Source organism: Balaenoptera physalus (assembly GCF_965194825.1).
Source record: "Balaenoptera physalus genome assembly, chromosome: 4".
In the NCBI taxonomy this organism is placed as follows: domain Eukaryota; kingdom Metazoa; phylum Chordata; class Mammalia; order Artiodactyla; family Balaenopteridae; genus Balaenoptera; species Balaenoptera physalus.
In genome coordinates, this window is record NC_138891.1 from 10,291,878 (window position 1) to 10,313,282 (window position 21,405).

General features: G+C 41.8%; 2 protein-coding genes across 4 annotated transcripts in view; one reads left to right on the plus strand and one right to left on the minus strand.

Moving 5' to 3' along the window:
* The window catches only part of OXNAD1 (oxidoreductase NAD binding domain containing 1), a 55,983-nt gene extending 41,881 nt beyond the window's left edge, over positions 1–14,102 (minus strand). The window contains exons 1-4 of one of the 2 annotated variants that reach the window (XM_082459345.1): positions 13,747–14,102; positions 3,520–3,676; positions 1,588–1,705; positions 1,194–1,257 (exon numbers count right to left, since the gene is read on the minus strand). In XM_082459345.1, coding sequence (XP_082315471.1) covers positions 1,194–1,257; positions 1,588–1,697 — 174 coding nt within the window. In that variant the 5' untranslated portion in view covers positions 1,698–1,705; positions 3,520–3,676; positions 13,747–14,102. The remainder of the gene's footprint in view (positions 1–1,193; positions 1,258–1,587; positions 1,706–3,519; positions 3,677–13,746) is intronic. The other variant, XM_082459346.1, reaches the window with a different exon arrangement.
* A 153-nt stretch (positions 14,103–14,255) lies between these two features.
* DPH3 (diphthamide biosynthesis 3) lies at positions 14,256–19,403 on the plus strand. 2 transcript variants are annotated; one of them, XM_082459362.1, is made up of 3 exons: positions 14,302–14,570; positions 15,106–15,180; positions 16,908–19,403. In XM_082459362.1, the coding sequence occupies exons 1-3, from the start codon at positions 14,463–14,465 to the stop codon at positions 16,971–16,973; spliced, it is 249 nt and encodes an 82-aa protein (XP_082315488.1). In that variant the 5' UTR covers positions 14,302–14,462; the 3' UTR covers positions 16,974–19,403. The 2 variants fall into 2 exon arrangements, with proteins under 2 accessions (XP_082315489.1, XP_082315488.1); XM_082459363.1 differs by lacking the exon at positions 15,106–15,180 and having other exon boundaries at positions 14,256–14,570.
* Positions 19,404–21,405: the final 2,002 nt, after the last annotated feature.

Sequence of the window (21,405 nt, forward strand, 5' to 3'; positions counted from 1 at the left end):
CTAAAAATTAAACTACTGCGACAATGCAATTTCTGACCATGTTTGTAGAAGTGTATAATCCTTCCTTATATGAAATAGTTTTTTAACTGTTAGTTTAAATACACTTACAAAACTAAGCTAAGTATTTCCAAATTCGTGAAGAATCATTCAAAAGCAAAATCAAATATCCAACTGATGGTTTTAAAAGAAAATGGGGTTACTCACGGAGCTCAAGGGTGAGGATCCTTTATTTCCCAGCCCTCGACACCCCTTCGGGTTGGTGGATTAGCCCTTCTATGGTCTGAATATGGAGGAAAATATCTGCACGTGGGAAGGGTAACAAGAGCTCGTCCACCTTCCTTTCTCAGATGTTAGTGCTTTCTCCCTTTTGATGAAATAGGAAGTTGTTCTAAAGCAGGGATAAGAACAAGGACTTTGAGACATGGTGCCAAAAAAAAAAAAAAAGAAAGAAAAAGCAAGCTGCTCATAAAATGTAGGCTCTAAAAGAAGTTCTATCGCTAAAATAGAACCTTAAACCTTATGCCTGTGAGGATAGTTCCCTCCATTGCTGCTACACTCCCTTCATCAAAAACAAATCCATCAGGACTTCCCTGGTGGTGCAGTAGTTAAGAATCTGCCTGCCAATTCAGGGACACGGGTTCAATCCCTGGTCCGGGAAGATCCCACATGCCACGGAGCAACTAAGCCTGTGTGCCACAACTACTGAGCCCACACTCTAAAGCCCACGAGCCACAACTACTGAGCCCACGTGCCACAACTACTGAAGCCCACGAGCCTAGAGCCTGTGCTCCGCAACAAGAGAAGCCACCGCAATGAGAAGCCCGCGCACCGCAATGAAGTGTAGCCCCCGCTCACTACAACTAGAGAAAGCCCACGTGCTGAAACAAAGACCCAACACAGCCAAAAATAAATAAATAAATAAATAAATTTATTAAAAAAAAAAATCCATCCATTCCAAGTTTAAACGGAACAATTTGAGTATTTTGCTGTTATCTTTTCAAATCAGTTGTCATACGCTCTGTTCAGAAAAGTTCTGAAGAGAAAAATAACAAACTTGCCCTGACTGTCTTCACAGGGATCAAGCTCATGAGTAATGAGTAATGATGATCAAGCTCATCAAGCTCTGAGTAAGCCAGTCCTAACTGCGCGCAAACTGCCAGCGAGGAGAACCTGCCCTGGCCCAAGATACAAACCTCCCGGCGAACGACATCTGCAGTTCTCTCCAAGTGATCAGTTTTCCTTTTGGATTTCATTACGCTTAAATAGAAAGTAAAATTAGGTTATTAAGTATTATCCTCCTGAAAATTAATTACACTAGTAATTATTGTGACTATCCAATACCTGTCATACTATCCAATACCTGTCATACCTGTAGCTGGAAAGCAACAGCATGACTATCCACAATACAATATAACATCATGGATCCCAGAAAGGGGCCCATGAAAATCTGCACATCTAACTAAAGCTTAACGATCCACTGATAGCATGCACATGTAAGCAAGACGTTACGATATGCCTCCCATGATCATCAGCAGGTCAGGTCTTTTTGAAAATCAACCTCAAATGACACTGAAGGTGACAACTCACCTGCTTAGAGTAAGGTGGCGCAAAGCGCTGGGTGTCAGTCTCCTCAAAGCAGCCTGAGCGCAGATGGCCCCCACAAAGCCTCGCAGCAACGCAGGAATCATGACAGCCATGGTGCTTCCTGGGAAACAACAAACTGAAAGTTAAAATATTTTAAGGAAAAGTAGGGAAATATCAGACTATCTTAGGGGCCAGTGAAGAAGAGTTTGGATTTTTGTTGCTGATATTATGAGCTGATATAACAGCAAAGCAATTAACTTCACCCTGACAAAATTAATGCTACTACATACAACTGATTGAACTATCTCCACAGTACATATGTATGTAATTATTGGTGTTGTTAAATATTCGTGTTCTCTATTAGTTTCCAAAATCTCTGACCAAACTCATGGGACTAATCTTCTGCTATTACAGAAGAGGACAGTAGATTTTATAACTGCCTAATAATTATATTCTGCCCAGAGCACCACATAAGTCTTTAATATATCTTGTTAGATAAAGTGAAAGGGGCAGACAAATTTTCTGAGGTTCACGGCAATGAGAATAAACAAACTCCAACTACATGCAGTAACATAGGTGAGTATCACAAATATCACAGTAAATGAAAAGAATGAAAGAAGCCAAACTCAAAGAAGTCAGTCATACAGAGTACAAAAACAGAAAAAAAGAATCTACGCAGTTAGAAATCAAGTTAGTAATTACTCCTGGTGAGGTGCCAATGACAATGTCGTTTCTTAATATGAATGCTGATTGCATGGGTATTTTCATTTTGAAAAAAATTCATCAAATCACAGAGGAATTTTGGGGCAGTAAAAATACTCTGCATGGTACCATAATGACAAATGTCATTAAACGTATGTCCAAATCCACAGAACATACAACCAAGGGTGAGCCGTGGTGTTAGACTTGGGGTGATTATGATGTATCAGTGCAGGTTCATCACTTATAACAACTGTCCCACTCTGGTGGGGGATGTGGATGATGGGGGAGGCTGTGCACGTGTGAGGGGCAGGGAGTGTATGGGGAATCCCTCTACTAGCCCTCAGTTTTGCTGTGAACCCAAAACTGCTCTAAAAAAAAAATCAAGTCTTAAAAATTCAATGAAGCAGTTCTCTTAGGATTTATGTACTTCTGTTTATATGTTACACTTCAATAACAAGTTAAAAAAAAAAGCCAGAAAGATTCTCCAACATTTCAAATTCTAAAAACTACTGGCCTATCAGGGAAAGCACTGATTGGAAGTCAAATGATACGTTTTTTTTGCTTCCTATCACTCTGTTTTCCTCTGCCAATTTTTAAATATTTCTTTGCCTAAGATGGCCACTTTTAACACGTTATATTGCCATATATATCTGTCCTTTACTATCTTAGTTGGCTTGAAAATAAATTAAAATGTATGTGAACACTCTATTTCCTGAGCTCTTTGGAAGGTACTACATAAATTAATTGTAACAAATACAGTGTTAGAAAAATATTCAAGTGAGGTGTGCTGCATTCCTACTCCACATTCATTGATTTAGTCCTTCATTTGAGAAATATTTATTAAAGCCCATCACATGGCAGGTCCTGGGGATACAAACATGAACAAAACAAAGACCTTAGGGAGTCTACATTTAAAAGACAGAGACAAGAAATAAATAAAAGTAAATAAATTGAAAAGTGATGTCAGTTACATGTAATTTATTCAGTTATAACCAAATCATATCAAAAAGCCACTGTTTCATAACTAGTCTTTAGACAAGTAAAAGATCTACTTCTTGCCATGCAGCATCACTGTGGATAAACATGCTACTCGCTATTTTTCTCTCTAGTAAATGAAATAAGTATAAGGCCTCTTTCACCTCATGTAAGACTACTACACGTAGTTTTTCTCCTTTGAATGTACTAAACCAAAAATGGCACATAAATCATTGAAAGAAAGAAGGCAAAACTTACTTTAGAAGTCCATGAGAGTTCAGGAGTCATTAAGAGTATGGCTGGCTGACTGACTGACATGCAATATTCTGGTCCTGCATTTACACTGAGACCTTTGGAATATACACCGGTTGGAACACAGACAGTGTTTCCATATACTGAAATTCTCACAAAGTTCCTGCAATGGCAGAGACAACATATAAGAACGATGTCTGGGAAAATTAAAAAGCACTGTCTCTTAGTGGCAAAAGGAAAGGCTCATTGCAATCAGCAAGCATCACCGCAGAGCAAGCCGACTCTCAAAGACCCCCTTTCCATTCATTCCTCCTCCTGTTTCCACTTTTCTTGTCTGATTGTCTTGCTGCTTCTCTCTTTCATCTTCCTTGGCCTGTCTCTAACTCCTGCTGCTTAGGGTATCCACCCCATGAACAACCAGCTCAATGGCTGGAATGATATAGTTACATGTCACTTGGGGTCAACTTCCCTGATAAAATTTAACTGATATGTAGGTACATACAGACACCCTGTTCTGCTCAATGTTTTGGACAACTACAAATGTGTTTGGACAACTACAATAAGTTGTCCTCATCTAAGACACATATTTTAGTGATTATGCTGTTTGAACGGTCTACTGCTCAACTGAACTGGAAAACAAAGAAATGTTAATTTTTAAAAGCTGTTCTCTTTAAAATTCTAAAATCTTGTTTTGTAACAATAGTAACCATGACCAAGAGCACCACCTACTGGTAAATAAAGGGTATTTCATCAAATTGTGTTCAATGTGCCTTCCAAAGCAATAGGTATTTAAAGAAAAAAAACCTACCCATATTTTGAAATATGTCCAATGGTTTTACATATTCATTGTAAGTATTAATTAACTATGGAAAATTAACATATATTAAGTAATTTTCAAAACCATACAAAAAAGAATATTCCATCAATGTTTGTATCCTCATGGGCCTTACCTCACCAAAGTTATTTTATTTCTAAAACAGAGAAAAGTATCATAAATGCTAAATAAAACATATATCCATTTAAACAGTGAACTGCAAGCAACAGATAATTATGACACTATATATATAAAATCCTGAAGATGCTACCAAAAAACTACTAGAGCTCATCAATGAATTTGGTAAAGTCGCAGGATACAAAATTATACACAGAAATTCGTTGCATTTCTATACACTAGCAACAAAAGATCAGAAAGAGAAATTAAGGAAACAATCCCATTTAACATCACATCAAAAAAAAAAAAAAAACACCTAGCAATAAAACTACCTAAGGAGATAAAAGACCTGTACTCCAAAAACTATAAGATGCTAATGAAAGAAATCAAAGATGACACAAACAGATGGAAAGATACATCATGTTCTTGGATTGGAAAAATCAATATTGTCAAAATGACTATATTACCCAAGGCTATCTACAGATTCAATGCAATCCTTATCAAATTACCAATGGCATTTTGCACAGAACTAGAACAAAAAATTTTAAAATCTGTATGGAAATACAAAAGCCAAAGCAATCTTGAGAAAGAAAAACGGAGCTGGAGGAATCAGGCTCCCTGACTTCAGACTATACTACAAAGCTATGGTCATCAAAACAGTATGGTACTGGCACAAAAACAGACATGTAGATCAATGGAACAGGATAGAAAGCCCAGAAATAAACCCACGCACCTATGCTCAATTAACCTATGACAAAGGAGGCAGGAATATACAATGGAGAAAAGACAGTCTCTTCAATAAGTAGTGCTGGGAAAACTGGACAGCTACATGTAAAAGAATGAAATTAGAACGTTCTCTAACACCATGCACAAAAATAAATTCAAAATGGATTAAAGACCTAAATGTAAGACCAGGTACCATAAAACTCCTAAAGGAAAACATAAGCAGGACACTCTTTGACATAAATTGCAGCTATATCTTTTTGGATCTGTCTCCTAGAGCACGGGTCCCCAACCCCGGGTCACACAGCAAGGGGGAACCGGGTCGCACAGCAGGAGGTGAGCAGCGGGCAAGTGAGCGAAGCTTCATCCGTATTTACAGCCGCTCCCCATCGCTCACATTACCACCTGAGCTCCGCCTCCTGTCAGATCAGCAGCAGCATTAGATTCTCATAGGAGCACAAACCCTACTGTGAACTATGCACGCAAGGGATCTAAGCTGCATGCTCCTTATGAGAATCTAATGCCTGATGCTCTGAGGTGGAGCTGAGGCGGTGATGCTAGTGCTGGGGAGCGGCTGCAAATACAGATCATCATTAGCAGAGAGGTTTGACTGCACAGAGACCATAATAAATCAACTGCTTGTGGACTCATATCAACACCCTATCAGTGAGTGGCAAGTGACAATTAAGCTGCATCTGGTGGCAGGCTTTATAGTGGCAAGTGAGTTGCTGTACTTCAATTGTACAGCTGCATCTAGTGGCAGGCTTTGAGTCAGAATCCGACACTTATTTAGTCCATGCGTGGCCCACCCATTATTTTATTTACCACTTCCATTGTGCTTCTTTCCCGCACTGCGCACTTGTCTCAGTCAGAGTTTTGGTAAGCCCACAAGCTAACCCTAGCCAAAATGCATAAAAAACAAACATCGCTGGAGAGCTTCTTTGAAAATGGGGAAAGACCCAATGATGAGACAGCAGAAGACTCTAAGACTGCCAACAGAAAGAAAGCTGGATTTAAAAGAAAATACCAAGAGTCTTACATAATTACGGGTTCATTGCAACAGGTTATTCACATTCTCCAAGCCTGCTTTGTATAATATGTGGCAACCAGCTATCCAACAAAGCCATGAAACCTTCAACTGCTTCGCCACATGGAGACCAAGCACCCTGCATTAAAAGACAAACCTTTGGAGTTTTTCAAAAGAAAAAAACATGAACACGAAGAACAGAAGCAATTATTGAAGGCCACCACTTCATCAAATGTGTCTGCACTGAGAGCATCATTCTTAGTGCCCAACCACACTGCTAAAGCTACGAAGCCCTTTACTATTGGTGAAGAGCTGATCCTGCCTGCTGCTAAGGACATCTGTCGTGAACTTTTAGGAGAGGCTGCAGTTCAAAAGGTGGCATGTGTTCCTCTTGCAGCTAGCACCGTAACTAGACGAACTGATGAAATAGCAGCAGAGGATACTGAGAGACAATTGTTCGAGAGGATTAATGAGTCACCGTGGTATGCAATCCACGTTGACGAGTCTACTGATGTTGACAATAAGGCAACAACGCTTGTTTTTTGTGCAATATATTTTTCAGAAGGATGTGCATGAGGATAAGTTATGCACACTTTTGTTGCCAACCAACACCACAGCTGCAGAACTATTCAACTCTTTGGACTTATCAGGACATATCAGGAAAACTGAATTGGTCATTTTTTTAAAATTAATTAATTTATTTACTTTTGGCTGCATTGGGTCTTCATTGCTGTGCGCGGGCTTTCTCTAGTTGTGGCGAGTGGGGGCTACTCTTCGTTGCAGTGCATGGGCTTCTCATTGTGGTGGCTTCTCTTGCTGTGGAGAACGGGCTCTAGGCACACAGGCTTCAGTAGTGGTGGCACACGGGCTCAGTAGTTGTGGCTCGCAGGCTCTAGATCACAGGCTCAGTAGTTGTGGTACATGGGCATGTGGGATCTTCCCGGACTAGGGCTTGAACCCGTGTCCCCTGCATTGGCAGGCGGATTCTTAACCACTGCACCACCAGGGAAGCCCTGAATTGGTCATTTTGTATCAGTATATGTGCAGACGGAGCACCTGCCACAACTGGACAGCTTTCTGGTTTCACTACTTGGGTCAAAGAGGTCGCTTATGAATGTGAGTCTACGCACTGTGTCATCCGTAGAGAAAGGCTGGTTAGCCGAAAAATGTCAGCTGAACTTAACGTTTTGCAGGATGTGATTAAAATTATCAACCACATTAAAGTACATGCCCTTAACTCACATCTGTTTGTGCAGCTCTGTGAGGAGATGGACACAGAGCATACACGTCTTCTCTTATACACAGACGTGAGATGGCTTTCTAAAGGTAGATCACTGGCCAGAGTATCTGAGTTACAAGAGCCGCTCCAGAGATTTCTTTTAGAAAAACAGTCACCACTGGCACTACATTTCAGTGACACAGAATGGGTCACAAAACTTGCTTACTTGTGTGACATATTCAACCTGCTCAGCGAACTCAATCTGTCACTTCACAGGAGAACGACAACTGTGTTCAAGTTGGCAGATAAAGTGGCTGCATTCAAAGCCAAACTGGAATTATGGGGATGACAAGTGAACATTGGGAATTTTTTTTTAATTAATTATTTATTTATTTATTTTTGGCTGTGTTGGGTGTTTGTTTCTGTGCAAGGGCTTTCTCTAGTTGCGGCAAGCGGGGGCCACTCTTCATCGCGGTGCGTGGGCTTCTCACTGTCGCGGAGCACAGGCTCCAGACGCGCAGGCTCAGTAATCGTGGCTCACGGGCCCAGTTGCTCCGCGGCATGTGGGATCTTCCCGGACCAGGGCTCGAACCCGTGTCCCCTGCGTTGGCAGGCGGATTCTCAACCACTGCGCCACCAGGGAAGCCCAACATTGGGAATTTTGACATGTTTCAAACATTAGCAGAGATTTTGAAAGAGACTAAGCCAGGGCCTTCTTTCTCCCAGCTAGTGCATGATCACCTATCTCAGCTTTCAAGAGTCTGAGCATTACTTCCCAACCACAAAAGACCCCTGAACTGGGAAGGTATGGATCCGTGACCCATTTGTGAATAAGCCAGGTGAATCGACTTTGTCCGTGCTAGAAGAGAATCAACTGCTTGAGATCACAAATGATGGTGGCCTTAAAAGTACGTTTGAGTCAACTTCAAATCTCCATACATTCTGGATTAAAGTCAAGGCGGGATATTCTGAGATCGCCACAAAAGCACTGAAAAGCCTGCTTCCCTTTCCAACATCCTATCCTCGTGAAGCACGGTTTTCTGCAGGGACAGCAACCAAAACGAGATCACAGAGTAGAGTGGACATAAGCCACACACTTCAGGTGTCCCCTGCCTCCCATCACCCCCAGATGGGACCATCTAGTTGCAGGAAAACAAGCTCAGGGCTCCCACTGATTCTGCATTACCGTGAGTTGTATAATTATTTCATTATATATTACGATGTAATAATAATAGAAATAAAGTGCACAATAAATGTAATGCGCTTGAATCATCCTGAAACCATCCCCCCCACCCCACCCCGGTCTGTGGAAAAATTGTCGTCCACGAAACCGGTCCCTGGTGCCAAAAAGGTTGGGGCCGCTGTCCTAGAGTAACGGAAATAAAAACAAACAAATGGGACCTAATTAAACTTAAAAGCTTTTGCACAGCAGGGGAAACCATGAACAAAACGAAAAGACAACCTACCGAATGGAATAAAAAATTTGCAAACGATGCAACCAACAAGGGGTTCATCTCCAAAATATACAAACGGCTCATACAGCGCAATATCAAAAAATCAAACAACCCAATCAAAGAATGGACAGAAGATCTAAATAGACATTTCTCCAAAGACATACAGACGGCCAAAGACACATGAAAAGATGCTCAGCATTGCTAATTATTCGAGAAATGCAAATCAAAACTAAAATGATGTATCACCTTACACTAGTCAGAATGGCCATTATCAAAAAGTCTACAAATAATAAATGCTGGAAAGGGTGTGGAGAAAAAGGAACCCTCCTACCCTGTTGGTGGGAATGTAAACTGGTGCAGCCTCTATGTAGAACAGTATGGACGTTCCTTAAAAAACTAAAAATAAAGCTACCATATGATCCTACAATCCAACTCCTGGACATATATCCAGAGAAAACCATAATTCGAAAAGATACATGCACCCCAATGTTCACTGCAGCACTATTTACAATAGCCAAGACATGGAAGCAACTTAAGTGGCCATTGACAGATGAATGGATAAAGATGTGGTATATATATACAATGGAATATTACTCAGCCATAAAAAAGAATGAAATAATGCCATTTGCAGCAACATGGATGGACCTAGAGATTTTCACACCAAGTGAAGTCAGACAAAGAAAGACAAATAACCACATGATATCACTTATATGTGGAATCCAAAATATGATACAAATGAACTTATCTATGAAAGAGAAACAGACACACAGACATAGAAAATGAACTTATGGTTACCAAAGGGGAAAGAAGGGGAGGAATACATGTTTGGGATTAACATATACACACTACTATATATAAAATAGATAACCAACAATGACCTACTGTATAGCACAGGGAACTATACTCAATATTTTGTAATTACCTGTAAGGGAGGAAAATCTGAAGAACATATATACTTATGTATGTATAAATGAATCGCTGTGCTATACACCTGAAACTAACCAACACTGCAAATCAACTATACTTCAATAAAAATTTTTTTAAAAAACAAAGTCACATTCAAAAAATTAAAAGAAATACAAAAAAAAGAAAAAAACTACTCATATTTTGAAATTTATGTCCAATGGTTTTTTATATATTCAATGTATTAATTAACTATATAAAATTAACATATTAAGTAATTTTCAAAACCATACAAGAAAGAATATTCCATCAATATTTGTATCCTCATGGGCCTTATCTCACCAAAAAGTTATTTTATTTTTAAAACAGAGAAAAGTATCATAAATGCTAAATAAAACAGATATCCATTTAAGCAATGAACTGCAAGCAACAGATTAAGATTTAAAATGAATGATACTAGTTTCTGTTCAATAACTACATTCAAATTCTTTAACAATTACTGAGGCACCAGGCACTATTTTAGGTTGTGGAGACACAATAAACAACCAGACACAAGGCCTTTGCCATCGTGAGGCTTTTATCACAATGTCTACAACAGATAATAATAAACAGATAATTAACAAGACACAGATTACAGTGAGTGTGATAAAGGAAATAAGAGTGACGGGGTAGGTGGGGGAATATCAGGAAAGGTCTCTCTCAAGAGGCATCAGAGCTGAGACCCGAATGAGGGGGAAGAGGCAGCCAAGCAGGCGTTACGTGCAGAGCACTGGGGCGAGGCCCCATCACAGAAACAAGCCTGGTGCGGTAGAGGAAGCACAGCCAGTGTGACTGGAGAGCAGTGAGCCCAGGACAGTGACAGGAGATGAGGTCAAGCAGGGAGACACGTGCCAGGTCACAGCAGGCCACAGGAAGGGTGTGGACTTCCTTCTAAAGGCGATGGGCAACAACTGAAGGGTTTAAATAAACCAGGGGAGGGAGGTGATCTAATTTACATTAAAGGATCACTCAGGCTGCCCTGTAAAGGACAGATCACAGAGGGGCAAGAGGTGAAGCAGGAAGTTCAGTTAGAAGGCACCAGGCTAAGCGTAGATCGGATAAAACTCAGACAGAAGCAGATGAACATGGAATAGATTTTGGAATTAGAGCCCTATCACTTGCTGATAGACTGGATGAGGTGTGAGCAAGCAGAGCGAGAAAGAAAAACCAAGAATGCCTCGAAGAGCATGAATGCATTTGAGATAAACGCACAGAGGTAGCATGGCACCTGCTGATTTATAATCCTAGGAGCCAGCGAGCAAGCACAGGGGACCCCGGCATTGGTGAGGGCACCCAAGTGGAATACAAGTTATAACAGAGTGCTCGACTCACAATCAGCGGAACTGGGCTCAGATCTGACTCCTTTCTGCTTTCTGACCTTAGGCCACTCACCTCTTCCCATTTATAAATGGGAATGACAACACTACCTCACTAGATTGCTGAAAGGAATAAACGTCCAGGGAAATACCTGGCAAGCAGGAGTGTCACTAAAAATCAACCCAAATACGTTATCCCTGCCAAACAATCTAGAGAGGCAGTGGGTTGATATTGCCAATAAACAATTCCTTAGCCTGATCTACAACAGCACTCATAAAAAACAGCTGCTATGACATAAGTGTGATCTAGTTCTAAATTCAATCTCACGCTAAGAATTTTGGTCACTGTTATTTTCCAAATCAGCAGTGTTACAATTAAAAAAAATTATTTTTAAACCATAAATTTGTGATCTCAAATGACTGTATAGCAACTAGTAAACTTGCTTTTGTCACGCTCTCAGAGTCCAAAGATATCTCATTATATTATAAAATGTCTATTCCCTTTTAGGAATAAATGTAAAGTTTAGTAGTCACTGTGATGTTTTATTAAAAAATGCTGGGTGGCATAAAATAATGCCTCACAGGATTGGCTACAGTTTTACTTTCCTCAGCACAGGATGAACTCAAACTGGCAGAACGATATGGGGAACCACCTCTGGCCAGAGAAGAGATATGGCAACAGACGGCAGGCTGAAAGTGGTATGGAAGGCCAAGGAGACCCCCAGATCTAGGCCTCAAGGGAACCAGCACTGCTCTAGCAGAAAATCTCAGCAGTCTACAGAGTGCCAGGGCTGTCTGTTTAATCTAGCTCTGCTTCAGGCACATCATATCACAGATGGCACTGAAGGTAATTAAGAGCCTAGTTTCTGGGGTCAGACAGGTCTGAGTGATCACCATAGCTTAATGTCACTTACCAGCTTTGCCCCTTTTGGTTAGTTCCTAAACCTAAGCCCCTAAAGCTCAGGTTTCCCAATGTTGAAGATGGGATTAATGATACCTAGACCTCACTGGGCTGTTTCAATGACATGATGCATGTAAACCATTTGGTACAGGGCCTGGCACACAGTGTCAATTACTATTAATAAGTGGTTCATTCATTTTTCTTTTTCCATTTGAGGTAATACACACTCAAAGAAAAGTTGGAAAATTACAAGGAAATTATAAAGAAAAATTACCCAACGACTCCTGAAACTTTTAGGATTACAAACCTCAGATTTTAAGATTCCCCAGCAAATTGTTTTTGACAGATCCAAACTGTTTTCTAAAAGGTCTACCAATTTATAGTTCCATGAACCAAATATGACTGCACCCATTTCTGTACATTCAAAAATGGCTCACCTTTATTTTGTAGGTACTTATGCTCAGAAGCACTGAAGAACTAAAGAAAGTTCCCAACCTCAAAATGATCACTGGGACTACAGAATAAACACTGGAGACTCTCTGGCCTCCTGTCTCCAAGAGGCTACCTGGGAAGTATCCGTGTCTGCAAAGATTCAGGGAGCAGCCTCTGAGCTATGTGGGCTCTGAGCTATGTGGGCTTTCTCCTTTGCTCAGAGCAGAACCATCCCAGTTAACCCTCAACAAGTTTAGCAAATGTTTCCTAACTCCTGGGTAGATCTCCAATTAGGCAAAATAGAATGTTGGTGAAGCCTCTGAAGTAATCTTCTACAAATCCCTTTAACATAACTTCTAAATTTTCTCCCAAAGATTCCTCTGCCTTTAGGTTTTCAAGCTTTAAAAGGGCTAAACCAGGTGGAACTTCAGCGTGCACAAAATTGGTAACTTCATGCAAACGTCGGAGCACGTGTACATAAATAAGCATAAGGATGTGTACATGTGTATATTATGCATATGTATTATATAAATATAAACTGAATATCGTATATGTGATTGCTGAACCAAGTAAAACTCATAACTTCCACGCAAAATAGAATGTTGGATCTGAAAGGAATCTTGTAAATCATCTCTAAGCCAACCCTCTTTTAGTCAGAAGAGGAAATAAGGCCCAAAGAATGTAAATGTCCAGCCCCCAGAGTTAGTTCCCAACGGTCATCTTCTGAGCTCAGATCTGCTTCTAAATAGTGGTTTTCTCACTGCATTCCTTCTCTACCAAGATTTGAATAAATGCCTAGTAATGGAGAAATACTCCCATGAAACCCCGTTTTACCAAGACAGGCACTAGTGCTGCTTTCGAGACAAATCACGTTTTATTTACATTTCCCATTAAGGTATACAAAGGCCTCATGGTAGTAACTCTGCATGCTGATGCCATTTCTTTTACAAAGAAGAAACTGTGGTTCATGCAAGTTAAGTAATTTGTTCACAGGCTTGGGGACAGACAGGCTCTTCATTTCCTAGTTGTGTGATTTTGGTCAAGATACCTGACTCTCTGTATCTCAGTTTACAGATTAATAATATGGAATAACATCTAAAGACCCAGGGTTGATTGAAGAATTATACTTAGCGAAACACCTGATCGTAGTCATATAATATTATCAATACATGCTTGGCAAACACAGGACTAGAACTCAACCTGCGTAACAGATCTTGCTTGGTCCTTTCGACAACACAATTTAGGGCATTTGAAGACAATCTAGGGTGAGGAAGAGGCGGGGATGTACCTGAATAGCCGAGTGCAGCCAGAACTACAAGCTACGCGTCGCCCAGAGCTCACGGTCACTCGGTGAAATCACTATTCCAAGGGAGCTTTTCGTCAGTCACCGGGGAGGCAGGGAGGGACGTTCCGGAGTCTGAGCAGTTCCCGCCGCCGCCTCAGACTCACAAAGCGCGCCCGCTTTTCCGCAGCGTCGCCGAGGGGCAGGGTCGACGCTACCTAGGCCGGCCGCCGCCCTCTGCGGGGTCTAGTTAAGGCCTCTCTAAGGCCCGCGGACGTGAGGCAGGTAACAACCCCCTCAACAAGGTACCTCCAGGCCGCCACCGCCTCTGGGACTCAGCTCGCAGAGTAGGGACAAGCTCCGCCCCCGGCGCCGGAGAGCTTCCGGTGTTCCCCCACGTGACGCAGCAGCGGCGCGGACGAACCCCACATATTATTGGTCGCTGCCGTCCGATGGGCGGGGCGGGGCGCGACCTCGCGGGGCAGCCACAGCCGTCCGCCCGTGTCTCCTCCCCCTAGCTCCTCCATCTCCATGGTGACCGCTACCCGGTCACCCATTTGGCCTGAAACCCTGAGTTACGTCAATGTCTCTGAGCCGGAAGCGGTCATTCCTGCGCCGGTGCACGGCTACGACGCCCGGCTGGGCCGGTGCTCTAGAAGTTGGACCGGCCCCGGCCTGGGTCGGACGGTGGAGGTGACAGGCCTCTGCTGGCCGCAGTAACGATGGCGGTGTTTCACGACGAGGTGGAGATCGAGGACTTCCAATATGACGAGGACTCGGAGACGTACTTCTATCCCTGCCCGTGTGGAGATAACTTCTGTATCACCAAGGTAACTCGGGGTCCCTCCCGGCGACTCCTCGGAGCCCCGCCCGGCGACTCCTCGGAGCAGGCGCGCTTTCGCTTTGCCGAGTTCCTGCCGCCGATCCACACGGCTCACAGTTATCCACGCCCTTTTTTATCCGTTTCTGAATCCCCCCAAAGTTGATACTCTGCGCTGTCGGCGGGCACTTAGTTTTGGCCTTTAGTCGGGCCGGAGCGGGGAGGGGAGGGTGTGGATGGCGCCATCCTCCCCAACTTAAGCTTCCACTTCCTGGGATACTCCTTTGGAGGAAGGTATGTGTTTTTGTGTTCCCAGGGGTTTTGAGGCGACTGAACCTTGACTCACCCTCCTGGGTGTTTATCCCAAGTGACGCTTCCAGGGAAGAGTGGGGCTGGCATTTCTCTTGGAAGATGCTTTTGGTCCTCACGTGCCTTGTGGGGAGGTCAGCCTCAAAGGAGCTTGCCCACAGAGGTGGGAGGGTTTGGGAGAAGGAGGTCGCCAAGAGAAGACTGTGCTGACCATGCGGTGTTCGATTTTGTTATAGGAAGATTTGGAGAATGGGGAAGACGTGGCAACGTGCCCTAGCTGCTCTCTCATTATAAAAGTGATTTATGACAAAGTAAGGAGTCAGATTTTAAAAGGTGGGGGGAGGGTTGCAGGGACCTAGAGTAGTCTGCCTGTGATAGGTAGGTGTAGAATGTTTTCTAATCTTGTGTTAGGTAAATGCTATGTTTTTTAAAACAAATTTTAAAAACCATTAATAAGCAGCTGTGTAGTAAATTAAAATTTTAAAAGCTCAAATTGATTAACTCTTTTAGCTTTGGAGAAGGCAATAAAAACTGTTCTGTATCTAGTGAATAGTATGATTACTTATTAAATAGAGGAAAATAATTATAAAGATTATTTAATTAACAGTCTTTATTCCTCCCTTATTTAGTAAGTAATTAAAATTGTTTAGAGCTCTTGGACTTATTTTGAGGGAACATTTGTATAGTATCTCTTACCTGGCTTATACATTGAACTCTGCATTATCTTGTTTGAGATGTAAGTCATAGTTGCAATTTTAAAATTTTCATTTTAGTCTTTAGTTGTCCTGCTGTTTTCACCCAAGGATATTGACAATAGAAAACAAAATAAATGCCCACCTCCACCCCAACTTTTGGTCAGTACTTTGAATGGAATCTTAACATCATAAGTAAGAAGCTTAACATTCTTTTTTCTGGGTTTTGTTTTTTGTTTTTGTTGTTGTTGTTTTTGAGATATAATTGTCATATAGCAGAGCTTAACATTCTTAAGGATGAACTCTAAAATGAGTATAGGCAAGGTGGGGGAACAAGGCACTTAGCCTCATGACATAAGCAGGCTATAATTTAGACTACACTTAAGAGGTTTACTGATTTATTCTTGCATTTAAATGTGTTCTGGAACAAAAAGAAAACAGGGTAAGGGTGAGCAGGAGTGCTGGTATGAGAAGAGATTGCAATTTTAAATCGGGTGATCACGTACTGTAGGCTGTTTAGTAGCATCCCTGACCTCTACCCATTAGATGCCAGTAGCACCCCGCAGTATGTCAACCCAGAATGTCTCCACACATTGCCAAATATCCCCAGAGACAAAAGCAATGCCTCCTCCCCGCTACCCCTTGAGAACCTTGTGTTAGAGCAAGAAGGCACATGGCCATTTTAAAGAATATGGAGCATAAACTCCAAAGAACACAGTGGGAGGGCTCCACGTGCTGGGCAGGAGTCAGAGATCGATAGGGATGGAATACAGGCTGATCCTTACGGGGATCAGACTGCAGGAGATGAGGGGTAACCTGGGAGACAGAGGTTTCCTGGGCTGGCTGGCGTAAGCCAGGCTAAATCATCAGAGATTGAACTTTCATTTACAAAATAGCTAATTTGCAGATTATCTATGTTGGGAAACATAAAGAGCTATCCGTTTAGTTGAAAAAAGTAATTACTTTGAAGAGAGCAGGTATTTGAGTGACCAAATATTGAAGTGGAGAAGTAGTAGTGCAAATAGTAATTAATACAGAAACTTAAAAGGTGCGACGTCTGTTTTATAAATGTGATTTCTGAGAAGTGGGTGCGCTGTAGTGACGAGGGACATGTTTGTTTATAAGATAAGGTGCATTAAATATGAATTCAGGACTAAAAACTGATACACTTTTAAGATTATGATTCTGGTGCTGGCATTGACTCACTGAACAAGAATGAAGTGATAGAGCAAAGGAAAAACTTAGATTAACAGAGCTGGATTGATCCTGTAACAAAATGAGTTTACCATTGATGCATCTGTGACACAGACACTCCGTGATTAATATAATTTCTTGTTCTGTCTTAGGATCAGTTTATGTGTGGAGAGACAGTCTCGGCCCCTTCCACCAACAAAGAGCTAGTTAAATGCTGAAGAAGACTTTAGGATTCCAAAGCCTGAACTTTGGGGAGTGAGCCAAATGGGAAAAATGCAAAGTCACTGGCTTCTTCATGGGGACAGTCATTTTGTAGTTTGCTGTTCCATAGAGTGTGGATTCTTTCCATCAGCTGCCAAGTTCATCTCCAGTTGAAGAAGCAAGTCCACCACATGACATACCCGGATTTTGTGCCTAGAACTTTGAATTGGATGGGCTCTTAATTTTCCATCCGAACTTAAAAGAAGATAATTTCAAATCAGTGCTTTCTTTTGCTCAGTTTTGTTATTTTTGTATCTTACACCTAATTACTTCATTATCTGACAACAGCTTCATCTACCTCAAAGTCATTAGGATTCTTTAATTTAAAAAAAGATTTTATTTTTTAGTTGGTTATTAAGATTATTAAAATCAGCCCTTTCTTTGTAGTTTGACATCAGCTCTGCTGTTCTAAACTGAAGGAAATCAGTTGCTTTTAGTCGGTTGGAACTGTACCTTCAGTTGGCCAGGCCAGTTTTCAAGAGCTGGCCATGAGTCAGATGTCTGTGTTCTGTTAAGCATGTCATTTCCATTATACTTCACACACTGGGTTCTGGTCATGGTGTTAGAGAGAAAATATACTGAGCTCACAATTTTTCCAGAGTTAAAAATTAGTGAGTTAAGAAGAAAAGTCAAAAAGTGAAATGGTCAAAGAATATGGAATTTCCTTATCAATATTCTGCATGTTCCTTGAAAATCAGGACGAGATAAAAAGAAAAACAGCCAAAGAAAGTGAAATTGGTAGCAGAAGGAGAGGAGAAAAATATGCCTACTTTTAGTAAATTAACTGCTCGAGTGGTCTTGTGAGAACAGAGCAAGTAACATTTCTGTATCTGGGTTCTTGTGTGTGTATTTGTTTTTAGATAAGGCTAACGAAATTTCACTCTAGGTAGGGGTTAATGTCAAGTCTTCATGGCTAGCGGACCTGCTTTCAGCATTACCACCAAATCGAGTTACTAGTCCTAAAAGGTAAAGCTTCGACAGCAACTCTTGTATTTGCTGAGGAGGAACTTAAAAACGAGATGCCTGTTCCAATTAGATATGCCCCTGAAGGCACATCTAATAAGCCTCTATAAGCTGCAGCCACATCAGACATTCACTCTTGCCCTGGAGAAAAAGAAACATACAAAGATAGGCTATCGGTCTTCCTTTGCTACAGCCCTGAGAATAACAAGAAATAGAACCACTTGCACGGAAATTCCAAAATTCCCTTTATATACACACCTCTGCTATGTGTACATAAAGTTAAACTCACCTATGTCTGGTGGGTTGCTCTGTGAATGGCTTCTGCAATTAGAGAGAAAAATAGCTTGCCAGTGTGTGAGCATTTCATTACTAACTGATAAATGTGCAGCACACTCATTGGGGGTTTAAATTAAAACAGGCCAGTGGCCTTTTTTCCCCTGCCAACAGCATGGCTATGTGAAGCCATTAAGCTGAGACATAAATCCCCAAAAACTGTATGCCAGAACTGCTTGGTACATTATGTGAAGCATACGGCACATTGATGTGTTGAGAAATCTCATCGCTATTTGGGACACTGACACCCCAGAAGTAATCCACAGTTGCTTTGGAACGAGTGACGGCTCAGGTGAACAGAGCAGGGTGTGTGCTGACCGGTGGGGATGAGCTACAGAGAGAAACGAACTGTCCCTTACTCAGATCTGATGGTTTTGTAGATACCGATAACTGATGATGAATTTCAAACAAGAACAGACATCCCTGATGTCACTTCTACTGTGAGCGTAGAAGAGCAGGAAGAAAAGTTGCCCAAGTCCTAACGTCCCAGGAGAAAAGTCAACGGCACTGGCGATCGGTGATAATCTGATAACGGGAATGATTTCATTTCCAAAGCACCTGAGTTGCTAAATCTGTTAACCGCAAAAGAACACATCAGGATTTAATCCTGTGTTAAGCAGAAAGTAAAACCAGGGTCTTGCAAATATGACTCGAGTTCAGTGTGGTGTATATGCCTTGTTTAGCTTCACAGACATTTCAGAGCCCCTCTGAGGACTGAGTTGTAATCCAGGCTCTGTCTCTTGCTAGCTTTGTAATCTTTGGCAAGGCCAGTGGATTCCTCATCCGTACAATTAGGAGACTGGATCAGGGTATTTCTAAACTCAGTACTATAATTTCAGCCTTCATAGTTTGCAGGAGCTGGAATGGTAATTGAAACCTTTTTAAACTAAACACGGTCTGAAGATGAATTACAGAGAAAGACACTCCATTCTTCAGTAACTCCATGTCAAAGGAGTCTGCATATACTTTAGTGTACACAGTCAGAAACCTTTTTATTGGAAAGCACCCAACATTTTTGATAACTACGTATTAATTTATTACCAGAATAAATTGTATTGGCATGCTAAATAAAGCCAGATTATTTACATCCATTTGTTTTCATGTAGTTTTTCTTCCCCTAAATACCAACATTATGTATTAAAAGGTTATAATGTGGGCTTCCCTGGTGGCGCAGTGGTTGAGAATCTGCCTGCCAATGCAGGGGACATGGGTTCGAGCCCTGGTCTGGGAAGATCCCACATGCCGCGGAGCGACTGGGCCCGTGAGCCACAATTACTGAGCCTGTGCGTCTGGAGCCTGTGCTCCGCAACAAGAGAGGCCGCGATAGTGAGAGGCCCGCGCACCGTGATGAAGAGTGGCCCCCTCTTGCCGCAACTGGAGAAAGCCCTCGCACGGAAACGAAGACCCAACACAGCCATAAATAAATAAATAAATAAATAAATAAAATATTTTTTTTAAAAAAATTCTTGATCTTTAAAAAAAAATTCTTGATCCATAAATAAATAAATAAAATATTTTTTAAAAAATTCTTGATCTTTAAAAAAAAAGTTACAATGTGATTTTTATATGAGGTAGAAATCTTTAACCCACTTCAGAACTTTGTAAGGTTTCTGTTACGGACAGTACATTTTTTAAGTGGGAAAGAAATTGCCACTGTTTCTACAGTTTGAGCACATGGGTTTCAGTTCTGGATTTTTATTGTTATTTGGAAAAAAATAGCTTTGAATTAAGCGGCAGAAAGGCAGATATAGTTGACTCTAAGTAATTCAGTTTATTGCTGGGAAGGAAGGCTGATATTTAAGACTGATGATCAGTTCTTACAGTGGTTTGAGAGCCCAGCTCTAGTTAGGGCACAGTTTGAATCTCAGTTCCTCCACTGTGATCTTGGACAGGTTTCTTTTAGTATCTCTATGTCCTGGTCTGTGAAATGTAGACCATAATAGTACCTTTTCCCCAGGGTTGCTCTGTGGATTCATTCATTCAGCAAGGGTCTGTGGAGTGCTTGCCGCACGGTGGGCACTAAGTGAGGAAGACAGGTAGGTTTCTGCCATCTCGGAGCTTCCTTGCAACTAGAAGAGAGGAAATAAGAGAACAGACTGTGTTTAGGACCCAGGAGGAAACAAACCACGTGATGTGATAACAGGTGCCTTTCTAAAGAAGAGATGAAAGGCTTCTCAGGTCTGGCACCTTTTTTGTTGTTGTTGTTAAATTTATTTATTTATTATTTTTAGCTGTGTTGGGTCTTCCTTTCTGTGCGAGGGCTTTCTCTAGTTGCGGCAAGCGGGGGCCACTCTTCATCGCGGTGCGCGGGCCTCTCACTATCGCGGCCTCTCTTGTTGCGGAGCACAGGCTCCAGACGCACAGGCTCAGTAGTTGTGGCTCACGGGCCCAGTTGCTCCACGGCATGTGGGATCTTCCCAGACCAGGGTTCAAGCCCGTGTCCCCTGCATTGGCAGGCAGATTCTCAACCACTGCACCACCAGGGAAGCCCCTGGCACCTTTTCTGAGACCTGAAGGATGAGAATGAAGCAGCCTTGTGAAAATGATTACATTAGCTAATGACTAAAACATTTAGCACAATGCCTGTCATATGTGCAAAAACAAAAAGTTACCTACTCTGATACCGAAAGGAATTCATTGTTTTGAGCATTGACAGTATTATTAGAATAAACACGAAAAGTGCAAAGTATTGGACACCCTTTCTCCACACTTACTGAATCTCTCTGGGCTTGGGTTTTGACAAGCCCTCCAGGTGGTTCTGATGCAGCTAACGTTTGAGAAGCACTCGTTGAGCACCGGTGTTCAAACTCGGCAATGCACTAGAACCACCTGAGGAGCTTTTAAAAACCGTGCTGCCCGAGAGAGGCTGATTTATTTGGTCTAGGTGCAGCTTGAACGTCAAGATTAGTGCAGTATCCCTTGTGATTCTAACGTGCAGACCAAGCTGAGAACCACTAGACTCAGCTGGAAAAGAAAATTCGTAATCACAAAGTAAGAAGGATCCAGTTTTTTCAATGGTCACACCTTGTTTGCACAAGATGGGCTTGTGGGCTCAGTCGGCCACTTGCTTTGTGTCCAGACATACAATCAGCC